Below are 17,641 nucleotides of genomic sequence, written 5' to 3'. Positions count from 1 at the left end.
CAGGGGCCCGTTTCTCGAAAGTCCCGGAAAGAGGTTGTTGTTTACATTCAAGATTGAGGTTTCAAAAGTTTTGCAGATAATATGATAAAACTATCAGTTAACAAGACAAAATGGAATGGTTTGTTTCCTACAGGCCCCGCGCTTTAATTCTTTAGATTTTGAATTGAATATTTGATTTCGGGCCCGAAAAGTTACCGGGACTTTCGAGAAACGTGCCCCAGGAGCTTTGGAAGTACCGATAATTTCACGGGCCCAGAAACTAAACTTTGGGCATGACGATCTTCGACAGATATTGGAATTTTATTGATTTTGAAGGCCAAATTGGACGCGTTGTACACAAAATTGCAATCAATCAATTAAAATCGGATTTGAAAAAAATATTTACGAAGGCGAGTAGGTTACAAGGAATTTCGAGGATACTTTTCCTACGCGTTACATACCCTTCCAACATCCTTAGCACGGATCCTGAACCTGTCCAGCTGTCCACGGTGAAAATACCCATTTTCTCTGTTCTTAAGTTCAATTTTTTGGCTCTCTCCATCCTCGCCAATCATTTTGAAAAACACATTGGCGTCTGTGCCGGCATTTTCATCGGCCGCCGTCTTGAATTCCACGTCATATTCCGAGTCTGGTGAACACATGGCAAAAAAGAACTCTTAGTGGCACAAAATGGGTCACAAGAGGTCAACCAACGGTTTATAGCCGCATGCGCTAAACATTGGCTATAGGGACGATTTAAGTCATTAGCCATCAATCCTGCGAACTCAACTTCTAGAAACAAAAACAATTAACCTCTCGAGGGTTTTCTGCAGTGTCGGAAAGTACCAGATCTATCCTGAAAAGCACCGGATGGTGATGTTCACGCCACGGGCCATGAAGCAATTGTTGAAGGCACGAGCTTCTGTTGGGGGGGGGGGGGGGGGATGGGGGTCTGGGGGTATTTTCCCCCGGAAAATGTTTGAAATTGTATCCGACGAAAGACCAGAGAAGCAGCTTTCTAGCCCTAGATTATAGCTCTGAACATTTCTTGAAATAGTGGATACTGTAAATCTAGTGTCTTGTATCTTTGTTTTTCCAAGCTCTCCTCATAAGAACCAAAGGCTGTATTTATTATAACAAGTACTGGCAACACATAGCAAGCAACCGGACATTACACCCGGCCTTCGGCCTAAAAAACCGCTACTTTTTTGATCATTTACATTACAGATTAGTTATGAGACTCAAAATAATTGTCACAGCCATGACGAGATTGGGTCCTTTCCGTTTAAGTCTCCGCAAGTGGCTGCGACCACTGGGCTGATAATGTTGTTGATTAAGTTAATCTTCTGTAAACCTCTTAGCACTAGTCGGTTTACACAAGTTCCGTTGCTGTCTGACTTGTTCCTACACTGGAAACTCAACAGCTTCTATCTCTGTATCTTGTAGAATTTTGTCGAGAAATTCTTGTTCACTACATCACAACCTAGCCAGACCTTTGCTACTGGTTTCAAAATGAAAATTTTATCTTACCACCAAGACTCCCATCGGTTTCTGAAAACAAAGAAATAGAACATAGCATCAACAACTGGGAAAGAATTATTACTCACTACCAAACTTCGACACTCAGTTTGGGAGAGATTTTTTTGTATCCGATGAATTTCCATCACCAACATCAAACAAAATAAAGCTAGACCAAGACAAAGCTTTTTTTCACCAACTGCAGAAAATGTTGGGCAAAAGCATTTTCGTAAATCTAACCATAATTTGTCTTTGTTTGTTTTCGGTTTCCATGCTAAAGTATTTTTTTTTTGAAGTTATTGCAAAACTTAATTTTTACACCCGCATCGTTTATTAGAGAATTATTATTATCTTTGTAATGATTTATTACAGTTGTAGCTGATGAATAAATAAAGGGTAGATAAGTAATGCGACACAAAAGTAACTCTACATGACGTACGTTGCAGTTCCTCGATACCAATGGGTTTGATTGACCCTTCGATGTCATCCACTGAAAAAAGAAAACAAATAAAAAATTATGAGAAATAGCTACAAGGAGACTCCGTTGAGCACTTGCTTTAGTTTTTTCAGCCCCAGTAGTGACCAGCATCTAGTTTCTCCTTACAACCTCACTACTTGATCGTACATTCAGGTCAAGAGAATTAAGGAAATGATCACCAGCTGGCGGAACAGCCTTTAGCGCCGTAAGCGTACGGCTTGCTTGTCCAATGTTCGACTTTACCCAATAGCTGGGCAGGGGTATTTTGCAGAATGCCGAAAGCCATCTACAACAGTTTAGGGTTAAGCAAAGAACAATATTATTTAGGTCTATGTACCTCTCTATACCATCTCGGGTTAAGCACTGATTATACAGACGGTTGGCTTTTAGTTGATATTAAGGCAGACATTTGATATTATAGGGCTTCTATGGATTTGGCGTTCGGCGTTCGACGTTCCACAAAATACCCCTGTTCCCTACAGCCTGCCAGCTACGAAGACTATCTCCAAAGATAAAATGTCTCGATGTTTAAACAAATTCTCCTACCTAGTAGCTCAAGACATATAAGGAGATCAGTGAAGAGAACCTGTATGTTGATATGGGGCTTCAAGGGTAAATTATTCAGTCTAAATTGAGGTAGAACATAGAAGATTGAAGACGAGGGAACAAAAAATACTGACCAGTCTAAAACTTCAAACAATGGTATGATATAACAGACTGAAGACGACAGACCAATAAAAATTGAGAAATAACATATCATTCTAAGCATGAAGTGCAGCATACTTGATGAAAAAAATTCTGCAAGACCGGGCAGCTTACAAAACTCTCGAAGGGGGGGGGGGGTGGGGGTGATTTTGACCTGCCGCAGCAGCGGGCTAGAATGTCACGCAAGAGGTGCAAGAGGTGGGGGGGGGGGGGTGTGCACTGGTGCAGTAGCGATACGCAAGGCTTATGAAAGATATGAAATCAAGGGAGTTAACTTTTTATATGATGCAGCCTTGTGTCTCACCTGGTGACAGGCTTACTTCCTTCTGCTGACCAGGCTGTGTGCCCCCGAGCCAGCCACCAAATCTGAATTTGTACTGCTCATCTCGCACGGGAATGTCGACATCTACTTCATCTAAGAACCATGCAGGGTCCTGTCCTCTGTCATCATGCCCGATGACAAGCTTATTCAGCTTTGTTTGGGAACAAAAAATGTAAAATATGATGTTTTATTATGCACTCTTCAACAAACACACTGTCAAATATATATACACTCAATTGAAGAGACGTTGTCAGGTAAAAGGTACAACCCATGGACGATACGAACCAACAGCTTTCTGGGAAACGGCAGACCTTCTCAGCTTATTACTGAGCTTATTTGTATTATTCTTATAATGTTCTTACAAAATAAAAGCACGTGCGGATTTTAAGGCTTAACACATATTTCTCAGAAAACACGAAATAGCACATGCTAATTAGATCACCCCACAATTCCAACACGTCGCATCAGTCCGACTTTGCACGGGACAACGTTTTTTCAATCGTGTTTAAAATCAGTAGTCCTTATAAATCTACACTGAACCGCACAAGTGTGGCGTCTTCGTTTGCAGTAATGGATGCGAAACATAGATTGTTAATGTCTGATGTCTTCCGGACCAACTGAACCGTCCCTAATATACTAGAAAACATTTTTATACGTTGCTTTTAATAAAAACAGTGTTATTTTCCCCATTTTTTTTTTTTGCTAGAGGAAGTAAGTGAGAGGATGTTTTAGAATCAACACTGAGGGCTGCCTCATCTTCAAATGAAAAATGCTAAAATAAAATGAACATTTACTTTAAGGACGGTGCCTACTATTGTTACTGCGCATACGTTCTGCGCATCTGGAGATACTCGGGTTTCCTATGGGTGGTGCGCACTAATACAAGGATATTTTTGCGCGGTTTAAAACTACACGGAGAAAGCAGAAATTACCAAATGCTTTTGGTATCTCAAAAGAAAATTGGGGGTAACCATGCATTTTTCAGAGATAATTAAGCTTCAATTTAGGAAAAAATCCCATACATTGCTTCATATTTTGGCGTTTTTTAGAGATATTATTGCTTAATTATCTCTGAAAAATGCGTGGTTACCCCCAATTTTCTTTTTGGATTCAAGTAGGCCTTGGTGAGATCTGCTTTTCCCGCATAGTCATAAACCACACAAAAATTCTTCGGTATTAGTAGGCACCGTCCTTAAAACCGTTTTAGGCCCGCCTCAAGGTTACAAAATCAAGCCTGCTACTTCTTTACATATCTCCTCACTGAGCGCCAAAAAAAAAAAAAAAAAAACATTTTGTGGCATTGTTGTAGACTGAAATTAGTGATTTCGTCACGACTGAAACCTTTTTGCAGATGGGAAACGAGAATGTGCTAAGAAGGCATCCCAAACGTGACACTCGCCAAGGTCATTTGACTGCGTTACCTTTCCAACATCAGCTGTTTGCACCACAAATTTGTCAGCTCTCGCTCTTTCAAATCGTCTGAACGTCTGACTCTCGTCCTGCAGACCAATTCGGGGAGTTTCTCCTTTGTCGCCGTGTAATGAGAAGTACACATTGGCATCAGTTCCAGCATTGGGTTTATCGCCTGTTTTGATTGTCATGTGGTACGAGATGTCTGCGAACAAATACCAAAAAAGACTTCAGAAATTGATGTAAAAACACGAAAAAATCCGCAAAAGTAAACGTTAACGAAGCTCGTTTTTTTTTTTTTGGAAAAATTGAAAACGGCCTAGAACGTGGTTTTGTTAAACACAGTCTAAACTGTCTTTTAATAACTGACCCATACTGTCCCATGAAAGTCAGTGATTCAAAAGCTCTCCTATATTAGCTCAGTCAAGTTTGGATACCTTAATGTCAAGTTCGACAAGTTTGTTACACCGTATTTGTTCGATAAACCGTCCATCTTCGAACAACCGCCCACAAAAACATTTCTGTACCAGCCCAGCGTGAAGTAAGAGGAGCGTCAGTTGTGTTTCAAAATTGGTTTTCGATACGGCAGTCAGTGAACTTTTATATTGTTGATGACCTGTTCACGTTAGGTTTTGCACTTTGTTTTGTCTTGTTAAAGCGAAATAAACTTATCCCTTGTGTTGTTATTCTTTAAAAATGTCCTCGTTGCTGAAAACGTTGGGAAAATAATTAACGCCCACCCTCGATAAAGCGCCCATCCTCATGGCTCCAAAATTAAATAAGCGCCCAGGGCGGTAAATCGAGTAGTCTTTACCTTCCAGTTCCTCAGGTATTGGTTTTCCTGGGATGAGTTCCCTGACAATTGTGCCATTGGAGTCATCTTTTCCAAGCCAACAGCGACAAGGGAACACCACGGTGTCTCCTTGCCTGCTTGTCACAGTGACCTCCTCTACGAACATGGTCCTCCCACGTCCATAGCCGTCATCTCCGATACGAAGCTTGGTGATCTAGAAACAGTTGTAGAAACAGTTAAACGACCGGCAGAAAAAAAAGTATTCTCGTCAGCTGCCGTGCGACTAACAATGAAAATGAACTTCAAAAATGTTGCTGGAACGCTGGTCATTTTTGGATCAACCACACGTTATGGCTCAGTCAATAAGTTAAAATAAAAAAAAAAAATAAATAAATAAATAAAAATATAAGTTGCAAGCGTGGACAAAGTTGTCGTGAAGAACGTTTCAGAGGGAATTTTACCTGAATGGCAGTCACAATAAATAAATAAATAAATAAATAAATAAATAAATAAATAAATAAATAAATAAATAAATAAATAAATAAATAAATAAATAAATAAATAAATAACTACTAAAATCACATGCTATGCAGTATTTCTCCATACCTCTCCCATGTCCGGGCTCTTGACAGAAACTTTGTACGTGTTTCCCTTGGTGAAGACATGTGATCTGGAGTAGCCTTCTCGAAGACGGATTTTGTTGGTTTCTCCCTTTCGACCAATGATCTGATAGAACGGATTCACATCTGGATCCAGGACTTCTCCAACTTTGACACTCACTACAACAACATGAGTAAAACATTTACCGATTGGAAAAAAGATACAGTCAGGTAAAAAGAAGATCGAGAGTTAATAAGAGTTCATACTTTCGATGGTTTTGATACAGGATTTTCATCTACCCTCAGCGAATCTATTGATCTCTTAAAGAGTTTAAATGGTCATAAAAATAGACCATACTCGTATTCTGTGTATTGAAATGGATCTAGCTTACAATGGAGGCTCTTGAGGGGAAACAAATTAAAAGAATGACTGCAAGTGAAAAGATTTCCCAAGCTCAAGCCTTGTGTGCAAGCTAGTTCTAGTCCAATACCGAGGATACGAATACGTTCTACTGATGTAAGCGAAATCTACCATTTATTTTGACATTCAAGTTTAACTCTCTTACGATGTCTCTTGTGCAATCACAAAGCTATCTGATTCTCGTTGATTCGTAATTAGAATGGATGAATTCAAACACTTCCTCTCCTTTAACACGCAGCGTTCAATATTATTGCACTTGTTTATTCGTGGTGGAGTTTAGAAGAACTTAAATTTGCTAGAGTCTTTATCACCATCAATAAGATTCTGGTTTGGTCTCGCACGACCTCAATGACTTTCACGCGCTCTAAAAGAGGTTCTTCTTATTTTTTCACAATAAACTCTTGTTAACTCCAACCGTCGTTTGGCCTCTCGCATGCTTTCAAAAACTTATATTCACTCTCACAGAGTTTGAACTTTCTGTTTAACTCTCGAACTGGCTGGGTCACATCTCTTATACCCTCATAATGAATTTCGTGCCCCTTTACAGAGTTTCAACAACAACTCATCCCGTTAACTCTTGCGTTCGCTTCAGCTAGGCTTAAAAACATTTAAATCTTTATCAGAGCAGCAGTTTTCGTTTGAAGGCTGAATAAGGTGCAGTAGGACGATGGAAAGGCTGCTAACATTCTTCTAAAGTTGTTACTTGGAAACAGGACTGATGACCCTCAATCGCGGGCGCACAAGATCCCTGTTTGTACATTTGAGGTGACTACTTCACTAAGACCACCCTGAAGAAATCATATGTTCATGTACAAAAAAAGTAGTCAAGGGCTTATGACAAATTCTTTGTAACTTAATATACCTGTGTACATGCCATCTTGTCCTCGTAAAGTACCTTCATCTGAAAAACAACAACAATCAAGTTAAATAATTTACTTACATGTGGCTATAAAAGGCGTCTCTTTCGACTACCATATGGTCCAAAACTTTTCTTCAATTAAATCACACGTCTTGTTACTGCAGGCAGTACACTGAGACCAAAGGGTCCCATTATTCAACCAGTCTTCGTCTAAAATACGACCAGACAGTCACTGCAGCACAGTGCACGTCCTTCTTAGCAGCTTATGCAATCATTTTTTTTTTACATTGTTTTATAAACTTTCCAGTAATGTTTAAAACACGAGCAGCAGTGTTTTATTGGGATTTAAAACCACGAGGTGCAGCCGAGTGGTTTTAGACCCGACAAAACACGTGCTGCGAGTTTTTTGAACGGCTTCAAAAACATTCCTGGAAAAGCGTGTGTCACGAGAGTTCATAACAATAATGAGTTTTTGAAAGTTTATTAAACACTGTGAAATAAGTTTCCAAGCTTATGTAGCATTATGAAACAAGTTTCCAGAGGGCAAGTTCGGCAGATTAAAAAGCCCAAGGACAATCGTAGTTATATTTTAAGCCTGGTGGATAAATGATAGAGGATTTTTTTTTTCAGTCAATGAAACAGGCATACTCGGAAAAAGAAAATCCGAGTTCTCCCAACCGAAGTCGAACCTATATGCCGCCTTTGTGTTATTTTTCCACGAAAAGATAAAAAAAAAAATCACATTTATTCTGCCTCTGTAAAAAGGTCGACTGCAATCTGTCCCTTTGGTTTCCATGGAAACAACGTTCAACTAGTAAGCATGCGCAATAAGGCCGTTACAATTACCTGGAGTAAAGTCGAGTGCAGGATCCGAGCCTCCAAGCCAGCGGTTACAGTAGAAGACATAATGTTCGTCTTTCTCATCCACATCAATCGTGATTCTGTCCAGCAGCCAGCCGGGCTTGACTCCTTTGTTATCCCGGTTGATGCGCACTGAGTTTAGCTGGATAATGACAAAATAAAGTGAAACAAGTCAGTGACAAGTGGGTTGGACTGGGTAGGATGTCGACAGCACGGTCTCACGTGACCGCCACTAAATTCAAGTTTTCGTGACCATAAGGTATACTAACCCCCTCCCGGGTAGGAAGCTTGTGTCCGGAGACCTCTCATTTTTCACATAATTATAATTGTTCTAATTGAGTTTTTGGGCAGAAACTATAGAACTGTCTGAAAATGCCTCTAGAGAAAATTAAGAAAAGCGCGAAGGAAAAAATTTATCTGTAAAAAGGGCTCTATTTAATTTGAAGATCACGGGAAAGCTAAAAGCATCTCAGACCACATTGTTTGCCGTATCACTTAGACAAAGTTTTTGCCAACAACCAGTTCTGAAATATTCCATTCAGCTGGAATCTGGGTTAACGAAGTTGTGCCTTAGACAAAGTTACCCTGGATTGGAAGGACGTCCATCACATTAAATTCCGGGTACGTTTTATAAATTTGTTTTATGGCGAATTTCATTTTACAACAAAGACTTCATACACGAGAGACTATCAGCGTAGTTATGTTCGTTACCGCGATATCATACCGGTGCAGTATTCTACCAACTGAACTATCGAACTGTGAAAACGAATTTATGGATTTATCAACTAAGTTGATGAGGGGGGGGGGGGGGGGGGTAATTTGGCCACCGTAGAGAGATTATTGAGCTGACGTTTCGAGTGTTAGCTCAGCGAATCCTTCTTCTGACTAGAGGCTAGCGATCGAAACTTCGGCTCTCAAATCCTCCTTCGGTAGCCAAATTATCTTAACTTATAGTTAATAAAACCATATATTCGTTTTCATTTTCCCACCGACGCATCACCCCAGTTTCTTCAGAAACCGACCCCATGTAAGTTTTCTTTTTGTAACTGCTTACTGTAAATGAAATAACTGATGGCCTTTCATCAGTTCACGAACAAAAACAAACCATGACTCCTGATTACCTTTCCTATGTCCTGTGTACGGATCAGAAACTTGTCCATTCGTCCTCTCTCAAACCGTCTCTTGTCTCCTTCTTCTCTGAGAGAGAAGTTCTGTGTCTTTCCTTTTTCACCAAACATCTGCAGATAAACATTAGCATCTGTGCCAGCATCTTTTTCATCACCTGTCTTCACCATGATGCGATAATCAACCTCTGTTGATCAAGTAAACATACCGAAAGAAATAAGAACTGGCACGGGTGGACGGATGGAAATTGCGCCGATGAATAACTGTATTTCTCGGCAGTCCTTTGTAAAGGAACCACTCTTTTAGGTGAAAACTATTTAACAAGAGCTACGCTATCCCGAGAAAATGGCGAAAAATGCACTTATTCATCAGCGCGATGTCCATCCCTCAACACAAACGATCCCACAACACCTTACTCGTACCAGCCTTCTCACGGTAATAACCATAAGCGAAGAGACAAAGAACACGTGATTTATTCCATACACAGCGGGCGATACTCTTATCATTGAGGTACAAGCAAAACTGATGCCGAGCTTGGTCATTAACTAGGTCTGTATCTATATGTGAAAACAGGGCTGGTACAGAGGTGAAGGCACTCGCCTTCTACCAATGTGGCCCGCGTTCTATTCTCGGACTCGGCATCATACGTGGACATTTATATTGATTTTGCTGCTAGGATCAGCAAGGTTTGAAGTGTTCTACGTGGTGAGAAAAAAGAGAGACGGTAAATTTACAGCTCGGATATGATTTAAGAAAGATGTAGTGATTGGCATATCACGAGCAAGGGATATGAAGCTTATGCCATTTTTTTTTTATCATTCTACCACTTTGACTCTTAATTGTTTCAAATTACTTATTTGTTACCAAAAGGAATTTGTGTTTTCGTCTTACCTTGCGACAAATCCTTTGTTTCAGCTGCAAAAATGAAGAAAAGTAACTTTAATCTCGACTTCCTTTATACAATTAATTCCTCGCGAAGCGAGGGCAATAAATTTGTCGGGCCGAGCCGGCCCGAGCGGACCTAAGCCGCGCGAATTCGAGCGAAAAATATATTTATATATTTCGTTGAAGGTGTCCGCACTGTTGCCTAGCAACAGTGAAAAACAAAGTATGAATGACGTCAGACTGTCTGGCGTCGTCTGGAGCAAAATTTGCATACATCGGGAAGGCTTGCGTGCGGGTCAAATTTAAACTCCGATGTTCATCAATTCACTGGATACAGAACTATCTCTCCAGAATCTTTTCCCTTTCTTCCAGAAATCTTTTTTTGTGAAAGATTACATTGAAGAAATAACACGTTTTGTAGCCGCGGTAAAATAATTTTCTGTGGGAAATAAATTCATCGAACACGACAACGCTTCACGCACGTTGTTCATTTCGTCGCGTCAGGAATAGCCTGTGGAACCTCGAAAAGACCATGCTCATAAAAATAGTTGCTATGTTCAGAAACCTTTTAATCTCCTCATTTGATGCTACAATACGAGTAAAGAGGGCTTTCCACCCAGCCCAAGCTTTGCGAGGTTTTGCGAGTCACGTATTTCTAGTTAACTCCTAAGATGAAACTTTAAAACCTATGCACCACCTATTGAGTCAGTCAGTCTGTAGATGAAATCCTGAAGTGTGACTTTTCAAATGAAAGCTACTGAGCAGTACTTTGCTGTGTGGTGCTATTTATTGTGCTGTACAAGGTGGTTCTATGATTTTGAGGAGTCCTATGGTGCTATACAAGGTGGTTTGTGAGAGAAATCGTTCTGATTGACTCGGTGATCATGATTCACTACAAGTGAATGTTCGTCAACAGCTTGTTTCGATAGCCTTGTTTCTTTTTCGATCTGGTTTGACTTAAAGCTTCTTCTGATTTCCCCTAGTTTGATTACTATTTTGAAGTTAAGTGCTCTTTCAAAGAGGGAAAGGCTTGCAACAGATACCAATGCATTTAGAAGTCAATTAAAACAGAAAGGTTTCTTGTTTAGTAAGGGTACCAAGTATGAGAGAACTGTTATCTGAAAGGAGAGAGTCTAAACACACCAGGAACTAAATCAGCATCTCGCTGAGTGCCAGTCAGCCAGCGGTGACATGGAAAGATGTACTGTTCTCCTTTATCAGGCACATCAATTGTCACTTCCTCTAGGTACCAATCCGGATCATAGCCAGAATTGTCATGGCTGACGTGAAGCTTTTCAATCTGAAACGAAACCAAAAGTTGAGAACGAACGGTTCGCACAAATGGCGCCAAATCACCGCCAATGAAGGCACCAGTTATGCCTGGCTCCCTATAAATATAAACATGATTACTTTTCACCGTTTTAAGCTCTAAACACGCCTTACAGGAACACATGAGCGTAGCACCGCTAAAGGCGTGATCCTGTTTCCTGCTGATGTGTAAAACCGTAGAATGGGAATTTATTAATTTGAGTATCAGGCCTTTTTAAGGGGAGCCTCCCCCTCCCCCCCCCCCCCCCCCCCAAAGCCTGATACTGAGGTTGCGGATTCGTTTTCTGCGAGACGTAAACTAAGGGCGGGGGGAGTGTTAAACTGTGACGTCACCGTCAGCCGAAGAATTGGTGAATTTTGAAGGCTTCAGTAGCTGTTATGGATATGGAGAAAATGTCGGTTGTTTGGATGACTTGGAAAGGCAAAGTCATTTCGGGAGTACTAGAGCGAGTGTCGAAAGAAATTTCACGTTAGCTTTGATTTTGCTTTATGACGCGCTGTGCCGGATTGGTTAGCAAAATTCGCGCCACTCTCTCTACCAAACCAAAACCACTCGCGACTTGTCCGCACGCGTTTTCCCGCATGTATTCCGGCTCTTCGACTTCTGATTGGTTTATTGTGCTGTTTACGTCTGTTCTGATTGGTCAGAGTGATTACTATTGGTTTTGGTTTTACGACATGCACTTAATACAAAAAAGCACTATAAACCCTGTTGTAGCAAATACGCACCTTTCCAACATCCCGAGTGTCGACTTTGAACTTATCGCTGTTTCCTCGTTCAAACAGACGCAGGCTTCTGTCCTCACTGAGCTGGATGGGTTCTGTTTTTCCTTGGTCTCCAAACAATTCAAACTGAACTTTAGCCGAGGTGCCAGCGTTTGGTCTGTCGCCAGTTTTGAAGGTCACCTGGTACGTCGTATCTGTTACAAACATAATTTTTTAGTCAGCGAATGTAAGGAGTTCTGTTCGTTTATTATTGTTGTACAACAATTGACCACTAGCCAGCCAAATGTAGAGATGCTTATGCAAAACTGCAAAAGAAAAGTTGCAAAGCAACTTAGATCAATTCCCGCGCAGTTAAAAATTGTTCGAATGCCATTTTGTGTTTTTTGATAGAAATTTGTTAAGTTTGATATAACATAACCATAATAATCAGAGCGTATACATGTCCGGCATTTGTGTACCTCAAGTATGTAAATCGCGCTTCTTTGTTATAATGTCTTATGCCGGAATATTTCGTTTCACGATAGAGATCTATAGATTCTAGTAAGAGTACGACAACAAATACGAGACTTGACATTAAGCTTTTAGCGAAGTACTAAGAAGAGAGCTATCCCAGGAAGCTGCGTTTCGAGGACTTCTTTTCGCCACTACGCCGTTCTCACAACAACTCGTAATAAATGACGATCGCCATCTCGTTTTCCCGCCAAAATGACACTGATTTACTTGCGCGCGCTCTTTGTCTATTGGAAAAACTCGTAGTAAAATGACAAAGGCCATCTCGTTTTCCCGCCAAAAGGTCTCCAAATTGACTCACCGAGTGGCACCTCTGCCTCAGTCCCCTGCACATGTTCCACGGTCACTTTATCCTCGTCCCCAGTCCAATACTTACAAGGAAACACGACCCCGTCCCCACGGGAGGCTGTTACTACGACTTCTTCCACGTACAGTCCCTTACTGGGAGCCCCAGATAAATCCTGGCCGACTTTGACATCCAAGATCTATATCAGGGTGGGGAGGGTGAAGAAATGTTACATCTCTACAAAACGAGGACGCTTCAGCTAAAAAAGGGGTGGGGGAACAGAATGCGCGGTAAAAATAAAAGAAACAAAATATTATAACCAGCCTCGGGCCTGTTTCTCGTCTCAACAGGTTACCGGGCTCAAAAGCTATTTTAAAAAGTAAACAATATCAGTTTCCATTAGAGATCTTTGTAGATTTCTACATGTAACTGGAATCTGTACAATCGCTATTACTTTGTAGAATACACTGTGCACGTTTGCACTAAAAATACCACCCACCATGAGATTAAATAAGAAACATGTTACAAAATATGAATGAATGAATGAATGAATGAATGAATGAATGAATGAATGAATGAATGAATGAATGAATGAATGAATGAATGAATGAATGAATGAATGAATGAATGAATGAATGAATGAATGAATGAATTCTTATATACCGCACATATCACCAAGTCTCATGGCGGTTTACATTTCTGTGGGGTGAGATCGGACGTCAGCATGTGAAGGCGCCTCTGGCAGCCGCTATCGGTCCATATTCGATCTCACCCACCCATCCACTTAACCCAAGCATGAGTGTGAAAGATAGAAGGCCAGACCACAACACCGGGAACTACGTCCCCTACTCTTGCGAACAGTGTGTGGGTTCTTTAACGTCCCACAAAGTAATCATGAACAAGGGTTGTGAGACGGGACCTGCGATTTATCGTCCTTATCCGAGAAGACTAGAAAGTCTAACCGTTTGCAGATGTTATTAGGCAGCACTTTCTCCTTAGTTATTTAAAGACCCTGAGTGTTGGTCCGGCCGGGGTTTGAACCCACGACCTCCCGCACGGGAGCCCGGTGCTCTACCAACTGAGCCAACCGGTCGGCGGTACTGAATAGATATGAAACATGTATAGGCACAGCGGATGAAAGATTATATAGAAGAAAGATTTTCGCAGTTATCTACGCAACCAGACTGTTGCGAAAAAACCTGACAAAAATTCAGGCTTGAACGGGATTTGAACCCATGACTTCTATGATGCTGGTGCAGTACTGTGCTCTATCAACTGAGCTATCAAGCTATGGTAGAGCACTGCACTGGCATCACAGGGGTCATGGATTCAAATTTCGTTCAAGCCCGAATTTTTTCAGTTTTTTTTTTTCGCAAGAGTCTGGCTGCGTAGATAACTTCGAGAATCTTTTCTTCAATCGGGATTTTTGAAAGCCTCAGCTAAAAAATATCAAGGAACAAGTTGATCAGAAGATGGCACAACATAAAATCAGGGACAATATACAGTGCAGAACCAATTTTCACCCCCACCCCACCATACAAAGGACACAACTGGCTCCCCTACCTCTTCAAAGGATCCCCGCGGGGAAACATTATCTACAGCCTGAGTCTGACCCACTCGAACATCTACAATCTGTACACAGGGGAGAGGGGAGGGTTACAATTAACAAAGCGAAGGATTAAAAAGCGTTGCGAAAGGGTTACTTATTGCCGTTAAATAGTTAGATGGTTAATTCATTAATTACTTGCACGTTAGCGTGTCAATAGTTTTAAGACTTATAATAGCTGTTAGTAAAGAATTACGAATCACTCCCGAAGCACAATGTCGCCCCTGAAAGGGAACATATTTACAGCGTTCATTTGAATGAACCAACCATCGTTTGCCATTCAGTACAACACAACGGCTGGGTACATCAAGAGTTTTGACTCTATTTAAAAAGACTTGCTGAAGGATTTCACCACTAAACTAAACAGTTAGAAAACATGTTAAACGTAATGACGACTACCGCAGGGAAGTACGTCATGTACTGCGCGAGAGCTGTCACTTGATTAGAGTCACACCCTGGGAGTTCAATCACCGACTTCAACGTTACTGAGATCCACCATGTCCACGTCAGTAAACAAATTAGGATTCCGTTGAGTAGTTGCCCACACAATGGGATGAAGGGACAGAACCCCCGGGATTACCCCCACTGCCACCTCACTTACCCTTCCGATATCAGCCACCCTAGCCACTACTTTGTAAATGCGACCCTTCTCAAACTTGTCCTGGGGACCATACCCCGGCTTGATCTGAATCTGTCCGCTTTCTCCTTTCTCGCCGACAAGCTGGATCCACACGGGGGCATAAGGATCGGCAACTTCACCCAGCTTCAGATGAACTATGGACGCAAAAAAGAGACAAAAGTCAAATCACAACTGAAATAGTTGTATATTACCGTTTTGTCTTCCTTTCCTTCCTACCCTATTTCATGTTTTCCTTGTCTTTTCTCCTGTGAGCTCAAAAAAAAGTTCTTCATTATTTTAGTCCTCCCAAAAACCTTTCCTTATTCTTGTATCTTTGATATCATAGCTCAGTCTGCCTTCTTTAAAATTAGCAAATAAATGTATTCTTTTTCTCATCCTGGCCCGCCTAGATTAGCTTTGTTACCTGCGGCGCCAAGAAATTGTAAATGTAAATTTATACAAACACATAATAAAGTTGAAAGTTGAAGTTGAATAAAGCCTATCTTGTAGGTTATCGCGTAAGAGTGTCGCTTGCTGATAAACACAGCCGTCTCTCAAGGCTCCAGAATTTAAGGAAGTGATGATAGACTAATAAGTACCCCTGTGGTAATGAGCACGGAATAATATGAGGGTTTCACCAAGCGTCATAGGCCCTATGCAAAAATGGCTGACATTTTAATATATTTTTTTTTGTTTGCATTCAAATTAGTTCCACTAAACTCGCTCTTGAGTTCAAAAATTAAAAGAATAATTCACATTGATCGAGGCTAGTGAGGCTAATCTGAATGCAGCCAAAAGGATATTACAAAATGTCTATGACACGCTGATTCCATTAGCGGTTGAATATGCCCGCTCTAGGGGACCCAAACAATCGGAACGTACCCTGTTGGGGTGGGATATCAATCTGACGAGTTTGTGAGGTTGACTATTTTACACCTGGATGTACCCAGTCAACTCGCCGTGTTGAAAAACTTCCTTGGAACTCATTTTTAAATGAAAATAGCGATCTAACTAAAGTTGCTGCATGCAGGCACCGGGTAGACGACTCTCAGTGAACACGACTTCGCCCGTCTACTTTTAACACCTCAACCAAATTTTTCAAAAAAAAAACCATATACACCTGTATATCCAAGTTTACTACCTTGCCACAGTGCACTAAACTCGTGAATAACTGTTCAAAATCTTAATAAAACCCATGAAAACACTTCATCTTGATAAAATGCTGGTCAATTACTGCACTTCAAACTCTTTCTTTGCACTTGACAATCAAACTGTCAACCCTGGACCCAGTTGTTCAAAGCTCGATTAAGCTAATCCTGGATTAGCGTTAACTTTGATTTGAGTTTAATTACTGATCAATAAAGATTCTCCCAAAAGATTTTTTGTCCCTCAGTTTTCACTTAAACTTTCTTTACCTTTAGCTTGAAATTAGCCTTTTAAACCATTTTAAACAAGCGAGATGAAAACCTCGATTAACTTTTAATCGTGGATTGGGGTTAATCTGCTTTCGAACAACCCGGCCCTGCGTTTTGCACATCCTTTAATCCCATAAAAATAAAATACGAGGAATGCACTTACTTGTGTAGAGTTCTGTTCGAGTCTTTTCGTCCACTGAAAAGGAAAAAGCACCATAAAAACAGCGATCTACCGTGCGCTACAATGCAGCGACTTTATCATTACAGTTGAACCTCTCCACAACGGCCACCTTGGGGACAGACGAAAGTGGCCGTTGTAGAGAGGTGGCCGTTATGGGGAGGTAGGGGTGTAATATGACACCTTTTTTCGGGAAGTACAACATGTTTATTATGGCAATCCAATCTTAAATAATATATAGAGGAGAAATACAAAATAAAACGTAAATAATGTTTCGAATCAAAATGTTAAAAAGACGAAACGAGCAAGGTTCGCAACATTCGCTATATTATTGTAGACAATTTATGCTTACTTCAGCATATAAATGGAACACAGTCAAAATACGTATATCATTAAAATGGATACAGAAACGTAATGTTCCGAAGACAAATGTGGATTACTGCATCGGTTTATAAAAAATGTGTTTTTGACCCGGTTTTTTGACAAAAAAGTACTGTACTGGCCGTTGTCGAGAGGTTATTTTGGCAGTTGGGGACGCACTTTGGTGGCCGTTGCCGTTGTAGAGAGGTGGCCGTTGTAGAGAGGTTTAAACAAGAGCTAATGTATGGACTGTCCGCCGGGACAAAAAAATGTGGCCGTTATAGAGAGGTGGCCGTTGTGGAGAGGTGGCCGTTAGTGGAGGTTCGACTGTAGTAAAGGATAAGTGCGGAAAACTAGACTGGACAGGACTGAAGACCCAGGGAAGGTTAAGGACTGGACATTTCAAATAAAACTGTTCTCAGTAACCAACGCAAAAGGGAGATGGGGTGGGGTGCGGTTGGTCAGAACAAGATATTTACCCGGATCCAAGTCAACTTCTTCGCCAGCAATCCAGTTATTATATTCAAAACAATAAGTTTCATCCCTGGAGGGCACTTCAATCGTCAGCTTCTTCAGATACCACTCAGGGTTACGGCCGGTATTATCATGGCCAACACGGATCTTGTTTAGCTGAAAACAAAACGCCAGAATTATTAA

At 41.0% G+C, this 17,641-nt stretch overlaps 1 protein-coding gene across 1 annotated transcript in view; it reads right to left on the bottom strand.

The window, feature by feature from the left end:
• LOC146456697 (lipoxygenase homology domain-containing protein 1-like) overlaps positions 1–17,641 on the bottom strand; it is a 50,136-nt gene that overhangs the window by 9,958 nt on the left and 22,537 nt on the right. Inside the window, exons 23-39 of the mRNA XM_085093040.1 lie at positions 17,464–17,614; positions 16,610–16,642; positions 15,014–15,186; positions 12,822–13,005; positions 12,014–12,204; positions 11,099–11,255; positions 9,962–9,985; positions 9,067–9,257; positions 7,931–8,087; positions 7,088–7,126; positions 5,812–5,984; positions 5,227–5,419; positions 4,424–4,617; positions 2,985–3,153; positions 1,937–1,987; positions 1,510–1,530; positions 441–628 (exon numbers count right to left, since the gene is read on the bottom strand). Of these exons, the coding sequence (XP_084949166.1) occupies positions 441–628; positions 1,510–1,530; positions 1,937–1,987; positions 2,985–3,153; positions 4,424–4,617; positions 5,227–5,419; positions 5,812–5,984; positions 7,088–7,126; positions 7,931–8,087; positions 9,067–9,257; positions 9,962–9,985; positions 11,099–11,255; positions 12,014–12,204; positions 12,822–13,005; positions 15,014–15,186; positions 16,610–16,642; positions 17,464–17,614 (2,289 nt within the window). The remainder of the gene's footprint in view (positions 1–440; positions 629–1,509; positions 1,531–1,936; positions 1,988–2,984; positions 3,154–4,423; positions 4,618–5,226; positions 5,420–5,811; positions 5,985–7,087; positions 7,127–7,930; positions 8,088–9,066; positions 9,258–9,961; positions 9,986–11,098; positions 11,256–12,013; positions 12,205–12,821; positions 13,006–15,013; positions 15,187–16,609; positions 16,643–17,463; positions 17,615–17,641) is intronic.

This window comes from Pavona decussata, unplaced genomic scaffold (assembly GCF_977016875.1).
Source record: "Pavona decussata unplaced genomic scaffold, jaPavDecu1.1 SCAFFOLD_254, whole genome shotgun sequence".
In the NCBI taxonomy this organism is placed as follows: Eukaryota; Metazoa; Cnidaria; class Anthozoa; order Scleractinia; family Agariciidae; genus Pavona; species Pavona decussata.
The sequence above is the reverse complement of the archived record's forward strand: the minus strand, read 5'-3'. Positions and strand labels throughout refer to the sequence as shown.